Source organism: Sturnira hondurensis, unplaced genomic scaffold, assembly GCF_014824575.4.
Source record: "Sturnira hondurensis isolate 20B ecotype Veracruz unplaced genomic scaffold, ASM1482457v3 Scaffold0006413, whole genome shotgun sequence".
In the NCBI taxonomy this organism is placed as follows: Eukaryota; Metazoa; Chordata; class Mammalia; order Chiroptera; family Phyllostomidae; genus Sturnira; species Sturnira hondurensis.
This window is the reverse complement of record NW_028079044.1, coordinates 37,262,740-37,279,214: the sequence shown is the minus strand read 5'-3', so window position 1 is coordinate 37,279,214 and position 16,475 is coordinate 37,262,740. Positions and strand designations below refer to the sequence as shown.

Here is a 16,475-nt window from a genome sequence, read left to right as displayed (position 1 = left end):
CTGAATAGGAAAGGTAGTGAGGGTACTTCCTGCCTTTATTAAAGGCGTGGGGCTTGGAGGATGTCTTATGAGTGTGTTCATTGAGTTGTTAGAGCCATGATCTATCTACTAAGGTAGATACTGATCTCCGCATTGGTGTCACCTGAGGACATTATTAAAAATTCAGATTCTGCCCTGGCTGGTGTGGCTCAGTGGATTTGAATGCTGGCCTGGGAAGCAAAGGATCACTGGTTTGATTCCCAGTCAAGATAAGGCCTGGATTTCGGGTCAGGTCCTCAGTAGGGGGTGCTTGAGAGGCAACCACAAGATGTTCCTCTCTGTTTCTCCCTCCCTTTTCCTCTATCTAAAAATAAAAAGAAATACAATCCTTTTAAAAAAGAAATAAATAAAAATTCAGATTCTCTGGTTATGCGCAGCAGATTTTGATTCAATAGGGCAACAGAGAGGCCTTGGCATGGGTGTTGTTAAGAAACAACTTAAGTGGTAGGGTTGCCCACGGTGCTTTTGTGAACATCGCTACAGTCAGTTTCTTTTCAATCAGTTAGAAGACCTTTCCCATCGCCTCATGTTTTCATTGTTCATTATTCATCTTCCATGTCTTGGTTCTCTGTATTGTCAGTAATTTCATGTATTTTTGTATAAAGTTAAACACTGAGGCAGCAGAGGGTAGAAAAGGAACGTTAATCTGGGAGGTGGAAGCCCCCGTATTCATGACTTGGTGCACACCCGAAGGGCAAGTCACAGTCCCTCCGCTTACACTTCAGTGGACTGGGAGATCATACGCTCTGTGTGAGAGCTTTGGACTCTTTGGAAGAAAAGGCTTGTGAGTGGAGCTTAATTTAATATCCTTTCCGGTAAAAATGTGTTTTCCTTTTCAACATGGAACTTCGTTCTTCCTGGAAACTTACCTCTGCAGTTTTTGTTTCCTTCTTGCTTTATACCCACTCCCCACCGTTCTCTGCATGCTGACAGTTCTCCAGGGCATTGTGGGAGGTTTGGCCAGGTCACTTAGACCAAGAGCTCCTCTGAGGGACAGAGCAGGGCAGAGCAGGGCAGAGCAGGGCAGAACAGCTCTTGTTGAGGCCTGCCAGGAGTCAGGGAGATGCACGTTGGGACAGGAACTTGAAACTAGAAAGCCCAGAAGCCCCAGACACAATGTCTCAGCGTGTGATACTTTGTGATGAATTTATTACCTGGGCAGGGGCCCTGGGAACTTGTATCTATAGGAGGAAGTGCCTGTCCAGTAATGGGTAAGCGTTGGCTAATTTTATTTTTATTATTTGGCGAAGGGATGGATCTTTCTAGATTACACCATAAGTAGATATTGAAGGCACATGATCGTAATTACTTAAATCTATTACTAGATATACTGGCCCTAAACCACCCTAATGAACACGCTCAAGAGACATGCCTACCTCCCCAGACTTGAGTAAACAGGTGATGCCCCTTCTGTCTGTGTTATTTAGAATCTTAAGATTCTGGGTGTGACTACCACTAATAAGAAGAGAGTGGAGCTTGAACATTAAGCAGTAAACTGCTACACTGCTCAGTCTTTCTGGCCAAGGACTATGTGACTTTTATACGCCAACGCATACCCAGTACCTGGAGAAGTAATACCGTGATGAGTAACTACAGTTGCATATGTGAATACGCATTTTGCCGTGGCTTTAAATAATAGCTCTTAAAACTCACTTTGTTACTTTATGTTGGTAACTCCTACCATGATGTATCAGGGGAGTGGCCAGCATGTTTTTTTAGAGAGCAGGCTTCCAGTTAAAGAAAGGATGCCTCATTCCAAGTCATTGCCTACCTTTCAGGAAGGCCTTTTAGGGTACAGTGCTTTTGTTGTCTTTTGTTTATCAGACACTTGTCCTATTTTAACAGTTACTGCTCTGTCTTTAACAGCAGAAGCTGCTGTAAAATGTAACAATAAGATCTTGTTCTCTGCCTCTTAAAAGAACAACACACCCATAAACACAGATTCACACACACACACACTCCTTTAATGAGTTTATCTGTACAGCACCTGTCAGGCTTCTTGACACCCGACAGACACCCAGTTTGTCGAATGTTCATATGTTTCTACAGATTGAATTTGTTCAGGAAAATCTTGAGCTTCTAATACATCTTATTTAGTAGATTATATATGCCATTGACTAAATGGATTTAGGTTTTATGATAGAAAAGAATGTTGTGATCAGGTAGGTAGGACTTACTTTAATATATAAAAGCTGTACAAAGAGCACTCCAGCATCAGAAATATGGGTCTATTTGTAGTGAAAAAAATCTCCCATTTACTTTAAATTGACAGTGAAGAGTCTGTTGATGAAAACAGGTATAACAGTATATGATGTATATGATGTAACCTGCTTAAATGATGTAGAATCAGTGACTCTCCAGTCACAGTGAAATAAATGAACAGAGCAGGCCATCTAATTGTAAAAATAAACCCACCAGTTTTCAGTGTGAGTTGGCTGGACTGTGTGCACATACGTGTGTGTGTACCTGCTATTGCTCATGTGACAGAAGGGAGTGTCACACTCTTTGTACAGAACTGAAAATGCCGGTTGATTACCTTCCAATTTCTGGAGGTGGAGAATATTGTATTCTCTTCTACCTATTACATTACATGAGATAAAATTCAGGTGCTTAAAGAGAGTCTTTTTTTAAAGCCACTCCAAATGCTCGATTTGCCATGACTGGTTTCTCTTTCTCCAGGAGAGCACACAGCTGCTACAAATGCCGTCAATGCTGCTTCACAGCTGCCGACACTCAGTCACTACTGGACCACTTCAACACTGTTCACTGCCAGGAGCAGGACATCACTACAGCCAACGGCGAAGAGGACGCCCAGGCCGCGTCCACCATCAAGGAGGAGCCCAAAATCGACGTCAAGGTGTACAGTCTGCTCAATCCAGACTCTAAAATGGGAGACCCGGTGTCCGAGGGTGTGGTGAAGAGGGAGAAGCTCGACGATAAGGACGGGCTAAAAGAAAAAGTTTGGGCTGAGAGTCCAAGCGATGACCTTCGCAGCATGACTTGGAAAGGGACAGACATCCTGCGGGGCAGTCCATCCTTCACTCAGGCAAGCCTGGGGCTTCTGACGCACGTGGCGGGCAGCCAGGAGCAGACGAAGGCGCTGAGGGACAGCCCCAACGTGGAGGCTGCCCACCTGGCACGCCCCCTCTACGGCTTGGCGGTGGAGACCAAGGCGTTCCTGCAGGGGGTGCCAGGCGGCGGAGAGAAGTCCGGGGCCATCACCCCGCAGTACCCTGCGTCTGGAGAGAGCAAGTCCAAGGATGAGTCCCAGTCCCTGTTACGGGTAGGAAGGTTTAATTTTTTTAATAATTCTTCTACCTTGAAGGGAGAACAGTGGGGGGCGGGGGACAACACAGGTTCTCTAGATTGAGTATCTTATCTCACCAAGGATAAGAAAATGATCTGTATCAGTTGGGGGAAAGTAGCTCACGTGAGTTTGTGTCCTGCACATGTACTCAATACAGTGGTGGGCGAGTCACCTGTTTGTCACTGCTCTGAGCTCAAGTTGAATGCTGCTTACTCATTCCTGGGGATTATGTGACAAGACGAGGCCACGTTTGGAGGAGAGAGGCTCATAGTCGCAGAAGGATGCACATCTGTCACATTAAATAACTAGATGACTTTTACATGCGAAGGTGGTGTGACATCCTGTGTGGTGAACAGAAAACTTAGCAGGGACTTAAATCACTAAGAATGCACGGCCCTCGGTGAAATGTAAATACGGAAATGTGACCTTCTTTAAAACCCCCAGTGTAATTGTGTGCCAGTGACAATGCTCGTTGTTGTTAGTTGCCAAGAAGAGGGGAAAATGAGTACATGTAAGTGTGAATGGTGTGAGAACGAACATTCAGGGAAGAGAACTGTGCGTTTTATATACCATTGGGCTCTGTAAGGTAGGAAGATGTAGTCCCACGTGGAAAAAGCAAAGCAAACCTCTGCGTAAGATCCCCAGTTGATTGCTCTCTTCCTGCAGACTCAGCCATTGTCAAAAATTTTTCGATTTTGAAAATTCATAAGCTCCCAATAAGCCAAGCTTGCTTTTTGCCTAAAGGCATCACCGCTTCAACATTTCACTCTGACTCTGAGACGGAGTTTGGAGCTTCTGGGTGATTTTGAAGCCTTGTTCCTGCACCTCAAGTCAGATCAGAAACCAGCTAACCGTAACAAAAGAGCCGGTTAGGAAATGCAGTTCCGTAGCCTGGTTCTTTGACCTGCAGCTTGGAGACCACTGGTTCTCTCTGGATGTATGCTGGGGAGAAAAATTGTTCTTTCCAATGTCTGCCTGGCTGCTCTGCTCTGCTCTCATTTCCTGCCAATTCTCTGCAGCCTATCCGTGCTTCTCAGGTATTCTCTAGTGGAGCTGGGAAACACCCCTCGGAGGTGCACAGTTAATTGTAAAAGCTGTTACCTTTCTTGTCTGCAGTCATGCCCTGGAGCTGCCGGAAGGGCTTGAACGCAGAAGAGATGATGCCCCCTGTACACTGAGACTTCGGCAGGGAAAGAGCCAGTTTATTGTAAGGAACTTGGAAAAGAAGAAAAATAGTTCCTGTGGCCTTCAAGAGGGGATTCAGTTCAGGAGCTTCTTTAGATAAATGTATAGGGAGCAGCATTTTTATAATGGCAAATGCAGGCTTTTTTTCTGGCACATCAGGGTTCTTCTGGCCTCAAGTGGCTCTGATGTTTTCTGGTTATAAGGCAGGAAGGAGAAGTCTTAGGTTTTTAAATTTCATACTGTATTTTGAGAGCATGGCACTTCACAAAGCTATCCTTGGGGCTCCCCAGGCTTGCTTTTCCCACTAGAAATTGTTTTCATCCCTGACATCTTCATTGGATACCAAATTGTTTGACTCTTTTAGACTGTTTCTGGAATATTTCCTTTTCTGCCACGATTTGTAGGCACTGAGAATTTGTAATTATGAATAATCAATTCATCAGTGAAGGCTAAGACCTGAGCATGACAGTTACATTTTTTAAGCAAGCAGACGATGATAATACTGTCTTTAAAAATTGTTTTTCTCAATTCCTCCACTTCCCTAATTCCCTGACTTCAAGTTTCTGTTGCATCATTGTAACTGTTTTTTTTTTTTTTCAGTTCCCCCACATTAGCTGCTGAGGTAGGAACTCCTTGGTGGGAGGCTGGACGGGGTTCTGCAGTGCAATGAGTAGGCAAATTCCTAACTGGAAGGTGTGTGATCCTGCAAGGCTCTCATCTGCTAAATTAGGAGAGCTGACAAAATCAAATGCACATAAATGATAAATATATATTTTAAAGAGTCTTGGGTCATTTTTCTGTGACTGAGTTCTTCAGTTTTACATGTTCTTTGTCTTTGAATAGAGGTTTGGGACATCACCAATTATTGGCTATTTGGAATAGGAAGTAGAGTTAATTTAATTTATTGTGAAATATTTGGTGTATTAGCCAAACTGAAAAACTTAATTTTACCGTACCTCAGCTTATATCAACTCTTTAGAACACTGAAGAGAGTTAAACAGCAGAGCCCATTCTGAATTTGACAGGAACTTTACTCTGGGGATAGAAATTGGTGTTCCTAAGTTATCACAGGCTTTTCATTTCATCCCTCAGCTATCAGTCGGGGAAAACCCAGCAGAGCATCACCCCCATATTTACTAAGGGAAAATGGTAGGCTTTAATTTGTGATGGGAGAAGTCAGTGAGGGTGTCCTGTGAAAATGTATACGTGCACAATTGAAATATGCACAAAATCTTGTGCACATTTTTGAATTAATATACAGTGATCTGTGTAAATACAGGCCTATAGAACGTGATACTCGTATTTGGGTTTAAATGGTAGAGTGGAACTTGAAATTACCTTGCAGTATGGCATGGTATTGAGAAATAGTAAGCCATTTAAGAAATGGAAAATAGGTTTTTAAAGTGATTTTTTTTAGAAAGGAAATTATTTATTTTTATTTTTTTAAATATTGCATTTATTTTTTTTTAGAGAGAAGGGAAGGGAAGGAGAAAGAGTGGGAGAGAAACATCGATGTCTGGTTGCCTCTCATGTGTCCCCTACTGGGGACCTGGCCTGCAACCCAGGCATGTGCCCTGACTGGAATCGAACTGGCGACCCTTTGCTTCACAGGCCTGTGCTCGATCCAGTGAGCTACACCAGCCAGGGCTAAAAGTGATTTTTTTTTAACCTAAATAGTGCATACAATATGGCATTATTAGAACAAATATATTTATAAATTCATTTTTGTACCTCCATTTTCTAATACTAAAAGTAAAAATTTGACTGTCATCTTTGACTACTCTAGAGGGTGTATCATGAATTATTATAAAAAACCTGTGCAGCAGTAAAATATTAATGTAAAGCATTTCAGCACGTGCTGGTAAGCAATGGACACATTTTTAAAGAGAAGGCTGAATGCAGTTAGGGTCCTACCACAAAGCACATAATTATGTTGCTTTTAGAACATTGATGTTCTGATACATGGTTTTAACTGGTTTTAGTTATGCAATTTTGCTGTTCTCAGAGTGAGGAAGGAAATACAAGAATCAGACACAAAAGCTAAAGTTTCAAAATATTCTCAGTTTTTTCATTTCTTTTTTTTGTATCGGTCAGTGTTTGGCTTAATTTGTTTGTGCAATAGCAGATCGTTTATGTACATTTAATCTAGTGAAGGTTATATTTTTTGTAAACAGTGTGGAATTGGTCTCCTTACAAAAGTTTGAAATTGGGTGTGTGACTCGGGTTGAGCATTCATTGTGCTCTGAGTGACGGGGGTGTGTGAGCATCAGCTTTGTCTTGTGAATTGCTTTATGAAAACTCGATTTTTGTTGTGTATCCATCACACGATGTCTCTACAAAGTTGTTTTGTTTCTTTTGAGAGTAGGAAGAACTGTTAAAGCCTTTAGACCCTTTGCTGGAAAATAATCCATGTTTAAATGAAAACTTTAATTGCTACTCTTAAAACATCTAAAGTAGATCTTAGAAAACAGGAAAGCTCCTGGAAGTGTTTTCAAAATGCAGTGTTTTCATTTAAACTTAAAATTTGTATCTGAGAAGCAGTTAACGTATTTAATATTGCCTGTGTTAAAAGCAGAAGTTAATTGGCTTTATACATTCAAATAGATGTTTCTTTCCCATTTTAAGCCAACAATGCAGTAAACAGAACTCAGTACACTTGTGTGTCCATTTCTGATCCTTTTCTTCTATTGTGTATATTTACACAAAGGTATTTTTTTAGTGGATTGACTCTTATTTAGATACAACTGTATTCATCTTATTTCCTGGATAAGAAATCCTAAGCTTTGTTCTTTGCAATTGACTTTTCTAGCATAGAAAACTTTGCCTTTTAACTGATAACCACACTAATAGAAACAAAACTTGTCATATTGCACAAAGATTTTGTTAGTATCAAATGCATTTTTACTTGTTAACGAAACATGAAAGTACCATTAAGATTAGTTGATCAATATATAGTTTCTGTGGTTAACAGCAAATCAGCATTCAGGTAAATGTCTCCGCATCACTCGGCAGAACAGAATGTCATAGGTAAATTCTTCCCCAGGTGCAAGATCCAGCAGGTATCAGTCCACTCCCTTCATGCATCTAGGGGAAAAATAAGTCTTTGGGAGGCTGAGTTCCCAGTGCAAGTGTATTCAGGGAAGTTTGTCCATCTCAAGATGCACATTTTGCGGCACTTGGCTTGGGCAGAGGTGTTCCGCCATGGGCTGTGGGCACTGGGTTCCAAGTTCTGGGAGTCGAGTTCCAAGCTGACTGTCAAAGGACGGGCCTGCACGAATGTCTGTTCATCTCTCTCAGAGAGGATCCTATGCCTGGTGGTACTCACAGCCGTGCGGTGCAGCTTGCTTAATTAATGCTTGCCAGGCCATTGGAGATCGCCAGATGCAGGTTTCTAGATAAGGGCAAAGTAGTATGATTATTGTTCATTTGGTTAAGGTGATACCGAGACAGCACAAAGTTGATATTATTTCCCCTTTTCTTCACCGGCGTTAAATTTATCGTTTAAAGATTGTTGATACCGGACAGTCTATTGAGATGCAAAAATGTTCTTTTGGGGACAGTCCGTTGGCAGCCAAACAGACGTTCAAACAAGCAGCAGCGTCGAATGCCTTCACAACCACTGATGGACTGCAGGAACTTGTTTTAAACTAAAAACGGTCCCAAGCGAGAAGTCTGATACTGTTCTGCTTCATGTTTTGTGAAAATGAAAGCAGTCTTTAGTTATCACGTGGGTAGGATTGACTTATTACCATGGTTATGCGCATAACCGTTTTCCTGACTCTGTTTGAATTTTTTACACATGTAAGCAATAGAGGACAGCCCGTACTCGGGAAAAACCAGAAGCATACCTCTTCCTATTCATTGCTCTTGAAACAGTAACGTTTAGGCCATGTTGATCAATTTTTGTTTTAGGTAGCCATTGATATTTGATTTGCCCAAACATAAAGTGTTACGAACCATTAACTGTACCCAGAGTTTGACAATCCTTCTACATCTCTGTGCTTCTGTAATGTGTATTGAATAGATGCATTTCTGTTGTTGCCTCTTAGGGGCATTTTTTGCCTCAAAATGCATGATTGCATTTTGAATATATTACAGATTTACTTTAAAAGTACAGTTCATTCATTGAGTTAGTTATATGTCATAATGGACATGATCATTTTAGTTGTTTCTACTAAATAACATTTAGTTAGCTTGTTTTCTTTTTCTTGGTTATTCAGTTTTTTTTAGATTGGCCTACCACTTTTGACAGTAGATCACAACCAAAACTAATCTGACACATATATATATTTGGTCTTAGAGGTTTGCCCAGTAGGGTTTCCTATTATTCTAATTTCTTTTTTATAAGTCAGCTCCATGGGCCCAAGTATTTTTTAAAAGCATTTCTTTTTCGTTGTTGTAACACTAGGCTTTTTGTGAAGTCTGGCGTGGTTCCGCTCCCCCAGGTTTTAAGGCAGGGGAAGCAGATGTGAATCTGGTGTGAACTGGGCTGTGAGTTGGTAGTCACTGTGAAATGGTATCCGTCAGTACACTATCTGTTAATTATTTCCTGTATAGCTATCTTGTGCTTGGCTTCCTTTTTTCACAGACTTCATGAGTCAGGAGATACCAGGGCCCCGAAAGGAAGCCATTGTTGAGCGTCCTTAGATGTTGGAAGTACAGAGTGATGTAGAAGATGGTCCAGCCTTGCGCAGTGCAGATGCAGCGTGATTCGAAAGTGTGTCAGCTGCGAGGCTCCCAGCCTTTAGTCAGTCTAGTGTTTTCTGGCAAAGCCCCATCTGATGGGTCGATTTAATAGAACTCTTGATCACCTGAAATGCCAGGAACATTTTTGCCTTGGAGTTTTGTTACTTCCTCCCTCCCCCCAAAAGTAAATACTCTTTTCGTTGTCATATTCTTGTATCCTCCCTTCCCTTTGCTTCTGTGAGAGAGCTTTTATTAAGTATTTACAGAAAAGGACACTGATGACCAGAATGGCCTGTCTACCAGTTAACTCCGGGCAGCTTGGCCAGCTGGACACTGCCGTATCTAGTAGGGCTATTAGTTCAGGAGATGCAAAGAGTTTCACTGAGGTTTTAAGAACTTGCTTCCTTTTGGCAAAGGGATATTCTCATTTTACAGGTGTTTACAATGAGCTATAATTTACAAATAACATAGAAACTGGAATATGGCTTTATTTGGGGGAAAAATCCAGAACACTTTATGTGTTATGGCATTGATTTTTCCCCATTATCAGTGATTAAGAGTAAGGCTAAGGAATCTTTGTTTTGTAAGTACAGGACATGTATGTTGGGTAAGTTCACTATTTGTAATGATTACTCATGTCAGACTGATATGATGGCTCTCACACACAATTTTACACATTCACATGCCTTTTATAAAACATGGTTTTTCAATTTATGAGATTTAATTTGGGCCTATTAGTTATGAGAGGGATGAACCCCTTTATACCCTGGAAACTTGCTATTCTGTAATATCAACCAGGAAAAGCTAAGGATACATTGATAGATTTTTAAAAGGCAAAATATGCTTATAACTCTCCTCACATTTAAAAAAGATAAGTGGTGATTATTAGTCAAAATTTTATGAGAATTTGGATACAAATGGAAATATTTTTAAAATAGATTTTTGGTAACAATCCTTTGTTTCAGAAAGTGATAAGATCCATGGCAGTGTGATTTATTGAGTTGTATTTGCTCATCGTGTTATATTTTGTTTACAATTTGGTATTTAAGACTTATACTAAATAATGAAAAATCTCTTGGTAGACCCATACCCCATAAAATAACCTGTTCTCAAGGAATTAACTTTCTGAGTTTACCTGTTAATATATTGGGCAGCACCAGAATACCTGGTAGCTGTCCAATTTAACTTCTCGATGAGGAAGACAAAACCGGGCAAAACTACTTTAGAACAATTGCATTCAAATGTACACAAGCATTCAAAAATAAAGTATTTGGTTCAAATGCATGGATATTTATCATGGATTGCCAAGTAATGTGGCATTTCAGCTTCTAGGATTAAATGTCTACTGCCTTTTCATTACCTAATTATTGACTTAACCTCCTTCCATCCTTACCAAAATCCTTTGCGGTTGAAGCTGTTACTATCTCTCTTATGTAGAGGAGGAAACTGAGTCAGAGAGCCGAGGTAATTTACCTGGGGTCACGCTGTACACGGTGGCGCAGGGGCAGTTCTGACGCTGGCGATGTGGCCCTGGTGCCCATGCTCTGAAGAGACATGGGCTCTTTGACTCTGCATGATTTGCTAATTATTGTGTGGGTGGCTTTCTGCAGTTGGAGAATAATTGATTGTAGCTCAACATATACTTTCTTTGTGTTTTATGTACAAAACAGAAAAATCGCTTTTTGAAAATTACGAACGTGACACATGCTTATCGAAGAAGAGGTAGATAATGTAGAACGATGAAAAAAATGAAAACCAATCGTAAATTCTAACCCACAAATATTTTTCTACTCATATTTTGGTGTCTAATTGATTCTACATGTATTCGAATACATATTCTACTTAAGAACAGGACAATGGGCTTCACTCTCTTATAATCATTCTCACTCACAATATATCCTGAATATAGTTTCCTATCAGCAAATACAACTCATGGGACTGGGTTTAAGGCCACTGCCATGAAATGTCTTCATCATAATACGGCTAACAAATCCCCTGTTGATGAACCTTTAGGTGACTTCCAATTTCTAGTTGTAAAGAAAAACTTTGATGGACCTCCCTGTATTAATTTTTTTATCATTTTGTTAGGAAAATTTCTTATAATTTCAGTTATCTCAGTGAGAGAATCCATGACTAATAACAAATGGTGTTCAGGGTCCCCAGTCACTGCCATCTAACAGGGTCACTTTTCAGATAGAAAAAAATCAGCTCATAAATTATGCCGAAAGGATGATGTCCTAGGATATTTAATTAAGGGTGAACGGTTAAACTATAAATTGATTTATTTAATCATGAATGCAGATAATGAAAGAAAAAGCAAATGATCATTTTTAAGAGCTATTTTTTCACGTAAAAGGGATATAACAAATGTCCAATAGTCAGGCATATAGTGATAAGCTTACCTTATACTCCGTGGGCAGCATCATTTATTTTGTAGAGATGCTTACGTTCAAGCAGGACCCATTTTCCTAAGGAGACCAGGGTCATATGTCTTAAGAGGAAGCAACCAATTCAGCTAGGCTTGCCTTTTTTAGGGGAAAGATTTCTCTTTCTTTCTTATTTTCATCCAGCCTCTGTGGACAATGTTCTTGGTAACCTTCACAGACTCTCAACCCAGTTTTAAAGCTTTTGCCTTAGGTGTATGTTGGATCTGGTGGGTAATGGTGTGGACTTTGTGGGGCTGTAAGATAAAATCACTTTTTTTTTACAGTATGAAATTTAAGGATCTTTATTTTTATTTGATGCTGAAATATTTATATTGATTCTGTGAAAAAGTTTGTTTCCTTTTCAAGGAGTTTCTGGATGTCAGAATATTCCTTATTATTAATAAAGTATTAAAAGGACTGAGAAAGAATACTTTTCCGATCAACCTTGAATGTCTGCTTGTTATGAGCTGGAAGTACATAGTCGCAGGCCATTCTTAACCAATGAAGACCATTTATCAAAACCTTTTATGATGTAATTCACATATGCAAGTTTTAAGTCAGGCATTTATATATGGGAATCTAGAAATTTCCAAATATTACATTTGAGAAAGTTATTCATTTAACTTAAAAATAGTTATTAATTATTTTTTGATTTTTTAAAGGATGTCTCCCATAGTTTATTCTGTTTCAAAAGAAAAAGACACTAAGTATGGAACTTTTAAAATTTCTTTTCTAGTACATACGTTAAAAAATGAAAAAGCTTTTATGTATTCGTACTTGAAACTTTTTAGAAACCTATGTGTTTTGCAAAGCATAGCACAATGGAAGCAACGCTGGCCATGGGTTAGGTGATACAAGTGTTTCGTTTATCTAGGTCTTTTTAATGTCAGGAGTTTACAAGTTAAAATGTGCTGGCTGATTCAAGAATACCCACCTAGTTTGCCTGCGTTAGGTAGCTATTGGGAAGAGAGCTGGAACCTTTTAAAATGTGGATTGTCTGTACAATCATAAAATTTAATTTGCTATTTTCCTATCAATGAAGTTTTCCTCCTCTGAAAAAAAAAATGTGGATTGTCGGGCGGAAGACTCTGTACAGATGAAGCAGCCAGTGAAAATGCCACCCAAAACTCGATGCTGTTTTTACATATAAGTATGTCAAATATGGGATGGTCTTTAAAATAAAAACTCAGAGCTTGCCTCACATTTCATACATGATTTAAACATTTCTGAAGCCTCGAGAATATATCCTCGTTATTCCTGAGCGGTACGCCCAGCCCGTTGTGGTTACAGTTGGGTTTGGAGGTGGGTGTGTTCCACCTTGGGTCTGGCTGTCTCTGATTCAGGCGTGACCGGATTTTATTTGCTGGTAAAAGATATATTTAATGCTTTCTTTTACTTTTCCCTGGTGAAGTATTGGAGAGAAGTACTGGATAGGAGGAAAGGAATTTTTTTGTTCTAGACTCATTTTGTGACCGGGACTAGCCGTGTGACCAAGGGTGAGTCACTCAATCCTTATGCACTATTTCCTTTTTCGAAAAGCGCAGAGAGAGAAGTGCCCAAGTGCTGACATCTCGTTGAAACTGCAACCCCAGGACCAAGTACAGTTGCTAGAAAGCCTTAACCATTTAGGTCTGTGAATTGATACCTGAGGCAAGTGGAAGGCAAAGAACCTATATTTTAGACTTAGTGGTGCTAGTGTCCAAAAAGAGATCATATATTTGGTATGTAAGTTCATAAATCAGATTTCCCACTCATGGCTGAGAAACTATTAATTATAAACAATTGTCACAATACTGTCTGAAGTCTTCGATAATTATATTCTTTGAGTTAAGCTTGTACAAGAAAGTTCATTCTTTGAAAATAACTTTGTTTCAAAGAATCACCCTCTTTAAGGGGCTCCCAGTAAGGGAAGTGTGCACAGTGAGAAATAAAATAAGGCTGGTGGGAATGACATGCTTACAGCCTGTGTCCTCAGCTCCTTCGTACTGTACGATGATGTCTGTTTTGTTCACAATCAGATGTTCGAATCAGAATTTTGGATGCAGAAACTAATTTTAGTAGGTGTGGTGCAAATTTCTTATGAGTCCATGAATAGACTCTAATCCCAGCTGTTTCATTACAATTATAAAAATAAAATTGGCTGTGAATCATTCCAACTCTATTTTATGGATGTGAATAATTCACTTTCGTCCCACGGCCTCTTAAAACCATAAACCTATCCTAGATTTTTTATGCTCCTTCGGAGTTCATATTTTATTGTTCATATACGAATTACTTGACGTATGAGTACTGATGATGAAAACGGTCATGTTTCCACCCAGTTTTGGCGGCTTTCAGGAAAGGGCGTGTCCTGCTGGCCAGATGGGGATGAAATGGAGAAAGAAGTTAGGAAAAGTCTGCACAAAGAGAAAAGGGTGTCAAATTTCTTGGCATTTTCTGTCCCCTTAGAATATCTATGCTTATTTCAGACAGTTCAGAAAATAAAAATAAGCAAAAAAAATAAAGTGACTATTCAACACTCGAGTGTATTCCTTCCTAGACACACATGTATGTACTCCCACTTAAACACATGTGTGTTTATTGTTAAATAGCCTTCAATTTCACTTCATAGTAAACTGTAATCATTTTCTCAGTAGTGTGTATTCTGCTATATCACATTTATTGGCTTCATAGTATTTCATTGTATGTTGAACTGGTTGTACTAGAAAAGATGTTTATTGATTCCTTGGTGTTAGGCATTTAAGTTACTTCCAATGTTTGCTACTATAAATAGTGCCACACTGAATGTCCTTGAAGCTAAATAACTATCTTGCTTGCAATTTTAAGTTGTGTGAATTGATTTCCTTATAATCAGGTTTCTCCATGGGATGACACAGTAGTGGAGGTCATTGGTGAGTGTAGGTCACTTTACCAGGTTATGTGCATTACTGTTGTGAAGCAAGAAAAAGATCATTTTTGGACTTTCATTGGTTCGACTTGCCTCACAGTGGTAGCTAAGAAATAGCAACCCTGACATTTTCTTTAAACGTTATTGTAGGGGGAAAAGGGGAAATGACGGTTTGAGTAGGGTGCGTTTCTGAAGCACCAAGGAAAAACCAGTCAGGGATCTGTTTCACTTTGAATGTCAAGGTGACTAAGGAAGCTTTTAACTATAAAAATGCGATTGAGTTTTTAAGTAGCGTAATGTACTGAAATGAGTTTTACGAGATACTTAATGTACTGAAATGAACCTTACAAGGTAAATATACATTTAATATATACAGGGATTTTGCTGACTCCTCAAAGTTAGTGTTTGGGTGATCACATAAAGTTGATGTCAACAGCTAGTCAGTGAAGTATTTAGCACACAAACTCTGTTTTAAAATATGTGAGTTTAATTTACTCAAGGTCATGTGCATAAATTATAAGATAGGAAAGAAAATCAGTTAAAAGGAAGTATAGAAAACCATTCTGAATGCCATTTTTTCTAAGCATCTTTGCTATTTGCAAAGTCCTTTCATAGGACTAGAGACTAGTTATATTTATTATAGTTTGTGAAAGTTCAACAACCTTTTTATTGGGGGGGTTTGAACATGTATCTTGTTGTGTCTAAATTTAAATACATTCGTATTCATTTGGGTTCAGGATTTATTTTCAAAGAACCAATATACAGTAGACCAAACTAAGCTACACTTAGACTTAAGAGATGTTAAGTAAGTCACTCGCCCAAAGTCACCCAGCTAGTAAGTGACTAGGCCAAGCTAGATCCATGTGAACTGGCCTGAAAGTCCACGTTCTTTACTATATTGCTTTTTGGTGAGTGGGAGGGTCAGTAGCAGAACTCTACTGAGTTCAAATAGAGTGAACTTTTTTGTGAGTGTCAAATAATGGAACAAGTCTTATACCTACAAAGTGTACAGGGCATTCACATGAAAATACCGAATCGCTAGTGGGAAATGGCGTCTCCCATTGGGAAGAGAGGTGTTGGGATGACTAATTAACACTCATTCATTTACTAACTGAGTTACAGTGAAAGTCTAGTTTGTGTGAGATATTCTATGAGCAATACCAACATGGATAAGCTGTGGACACTGATGCTTTAAGTCGTTTGCAAACTAGTATGTGGGGAAGGACTGTAATATAACAACAGGAATGTCAAGTGCCCTGAAGTGAAATAAACAAAAGGTAGTAATTAATTTTATGTGTTTAATTATTTTTGGAGGAGGAAATGACTCATCCTCAATTTAGCCATTGCATATCAGTCGGTTCTTGAAATGGGTTGGGATTAGATACTTGGTGATGGATGGGGCCGGGGAATTCCTGGGTTATGAACAAACAGAAAAGAACTTGGGGTTTGGAAAGATGGGGGAACAAAGTACACACGTCTAAAGAGATTCCACCTAGAAGGTGAGCTTTATTACTCCGGCTCAGAAACATAGTGTAGTGGGTGAGCCCTCTCTAAAGTGAAACGTGCTATTTGGACACTTACAACGTCAACTTTTAGTATTCTCTCTGCATGGGAGAATCTCTTCACTGAGAGCATTCAGGTGCCCACAGGAGTGTGCATGCCTGCAGGGTCTTAGTATTTACACACTAAGCCCAAAGGCAAGGGTAGATTTTACAGCAGAGTTGTTGATTTAAATCAGTCTGAAGTCAGAATTTAATAATTTCTTTAATTAGTGTAAATAAGCTCTACAAAGTTATTTTAATCATACATATGCTTTACATAAATATGTGTGTGGTGTACATGTAAATTACTTTTATTCAAATATAAGTTTTTAAAAAGTCTACATAGGGCCATTACATAATATGATCAAATGAAATATAAGTGAAAAATATTCTTGAATACCCAC

At 39.3% G+C, this 16,475-nt stretch overlaps 1 protein-coding gene across 4 annotated transcripts in view; it reads left to right on the top strand.

The window, feature by feature from the left end:
- Window positions 1-16,475, top strand: part of TRPS1 (transcriptional repressor GATA binding 1) — a 233,423-nt gene that overhangs the window by 69,022 nt on the left and 147,926 nt on the right. For all 4 annotated transcript variants that reach the window (XM_037048427.1, XM_037048424.1, XM_037048425.1 and 1 more), the window contains one exon: window positions 2,719-3,322. In XM_037048427.1, coding sequence (XP_036904322.1) covers window positions 2,719-3,322 — 604 coding nt within the window. The remainder of the gene's footprint in view (window positions 1-2,718; window positions 3,323-16,475) is intronic.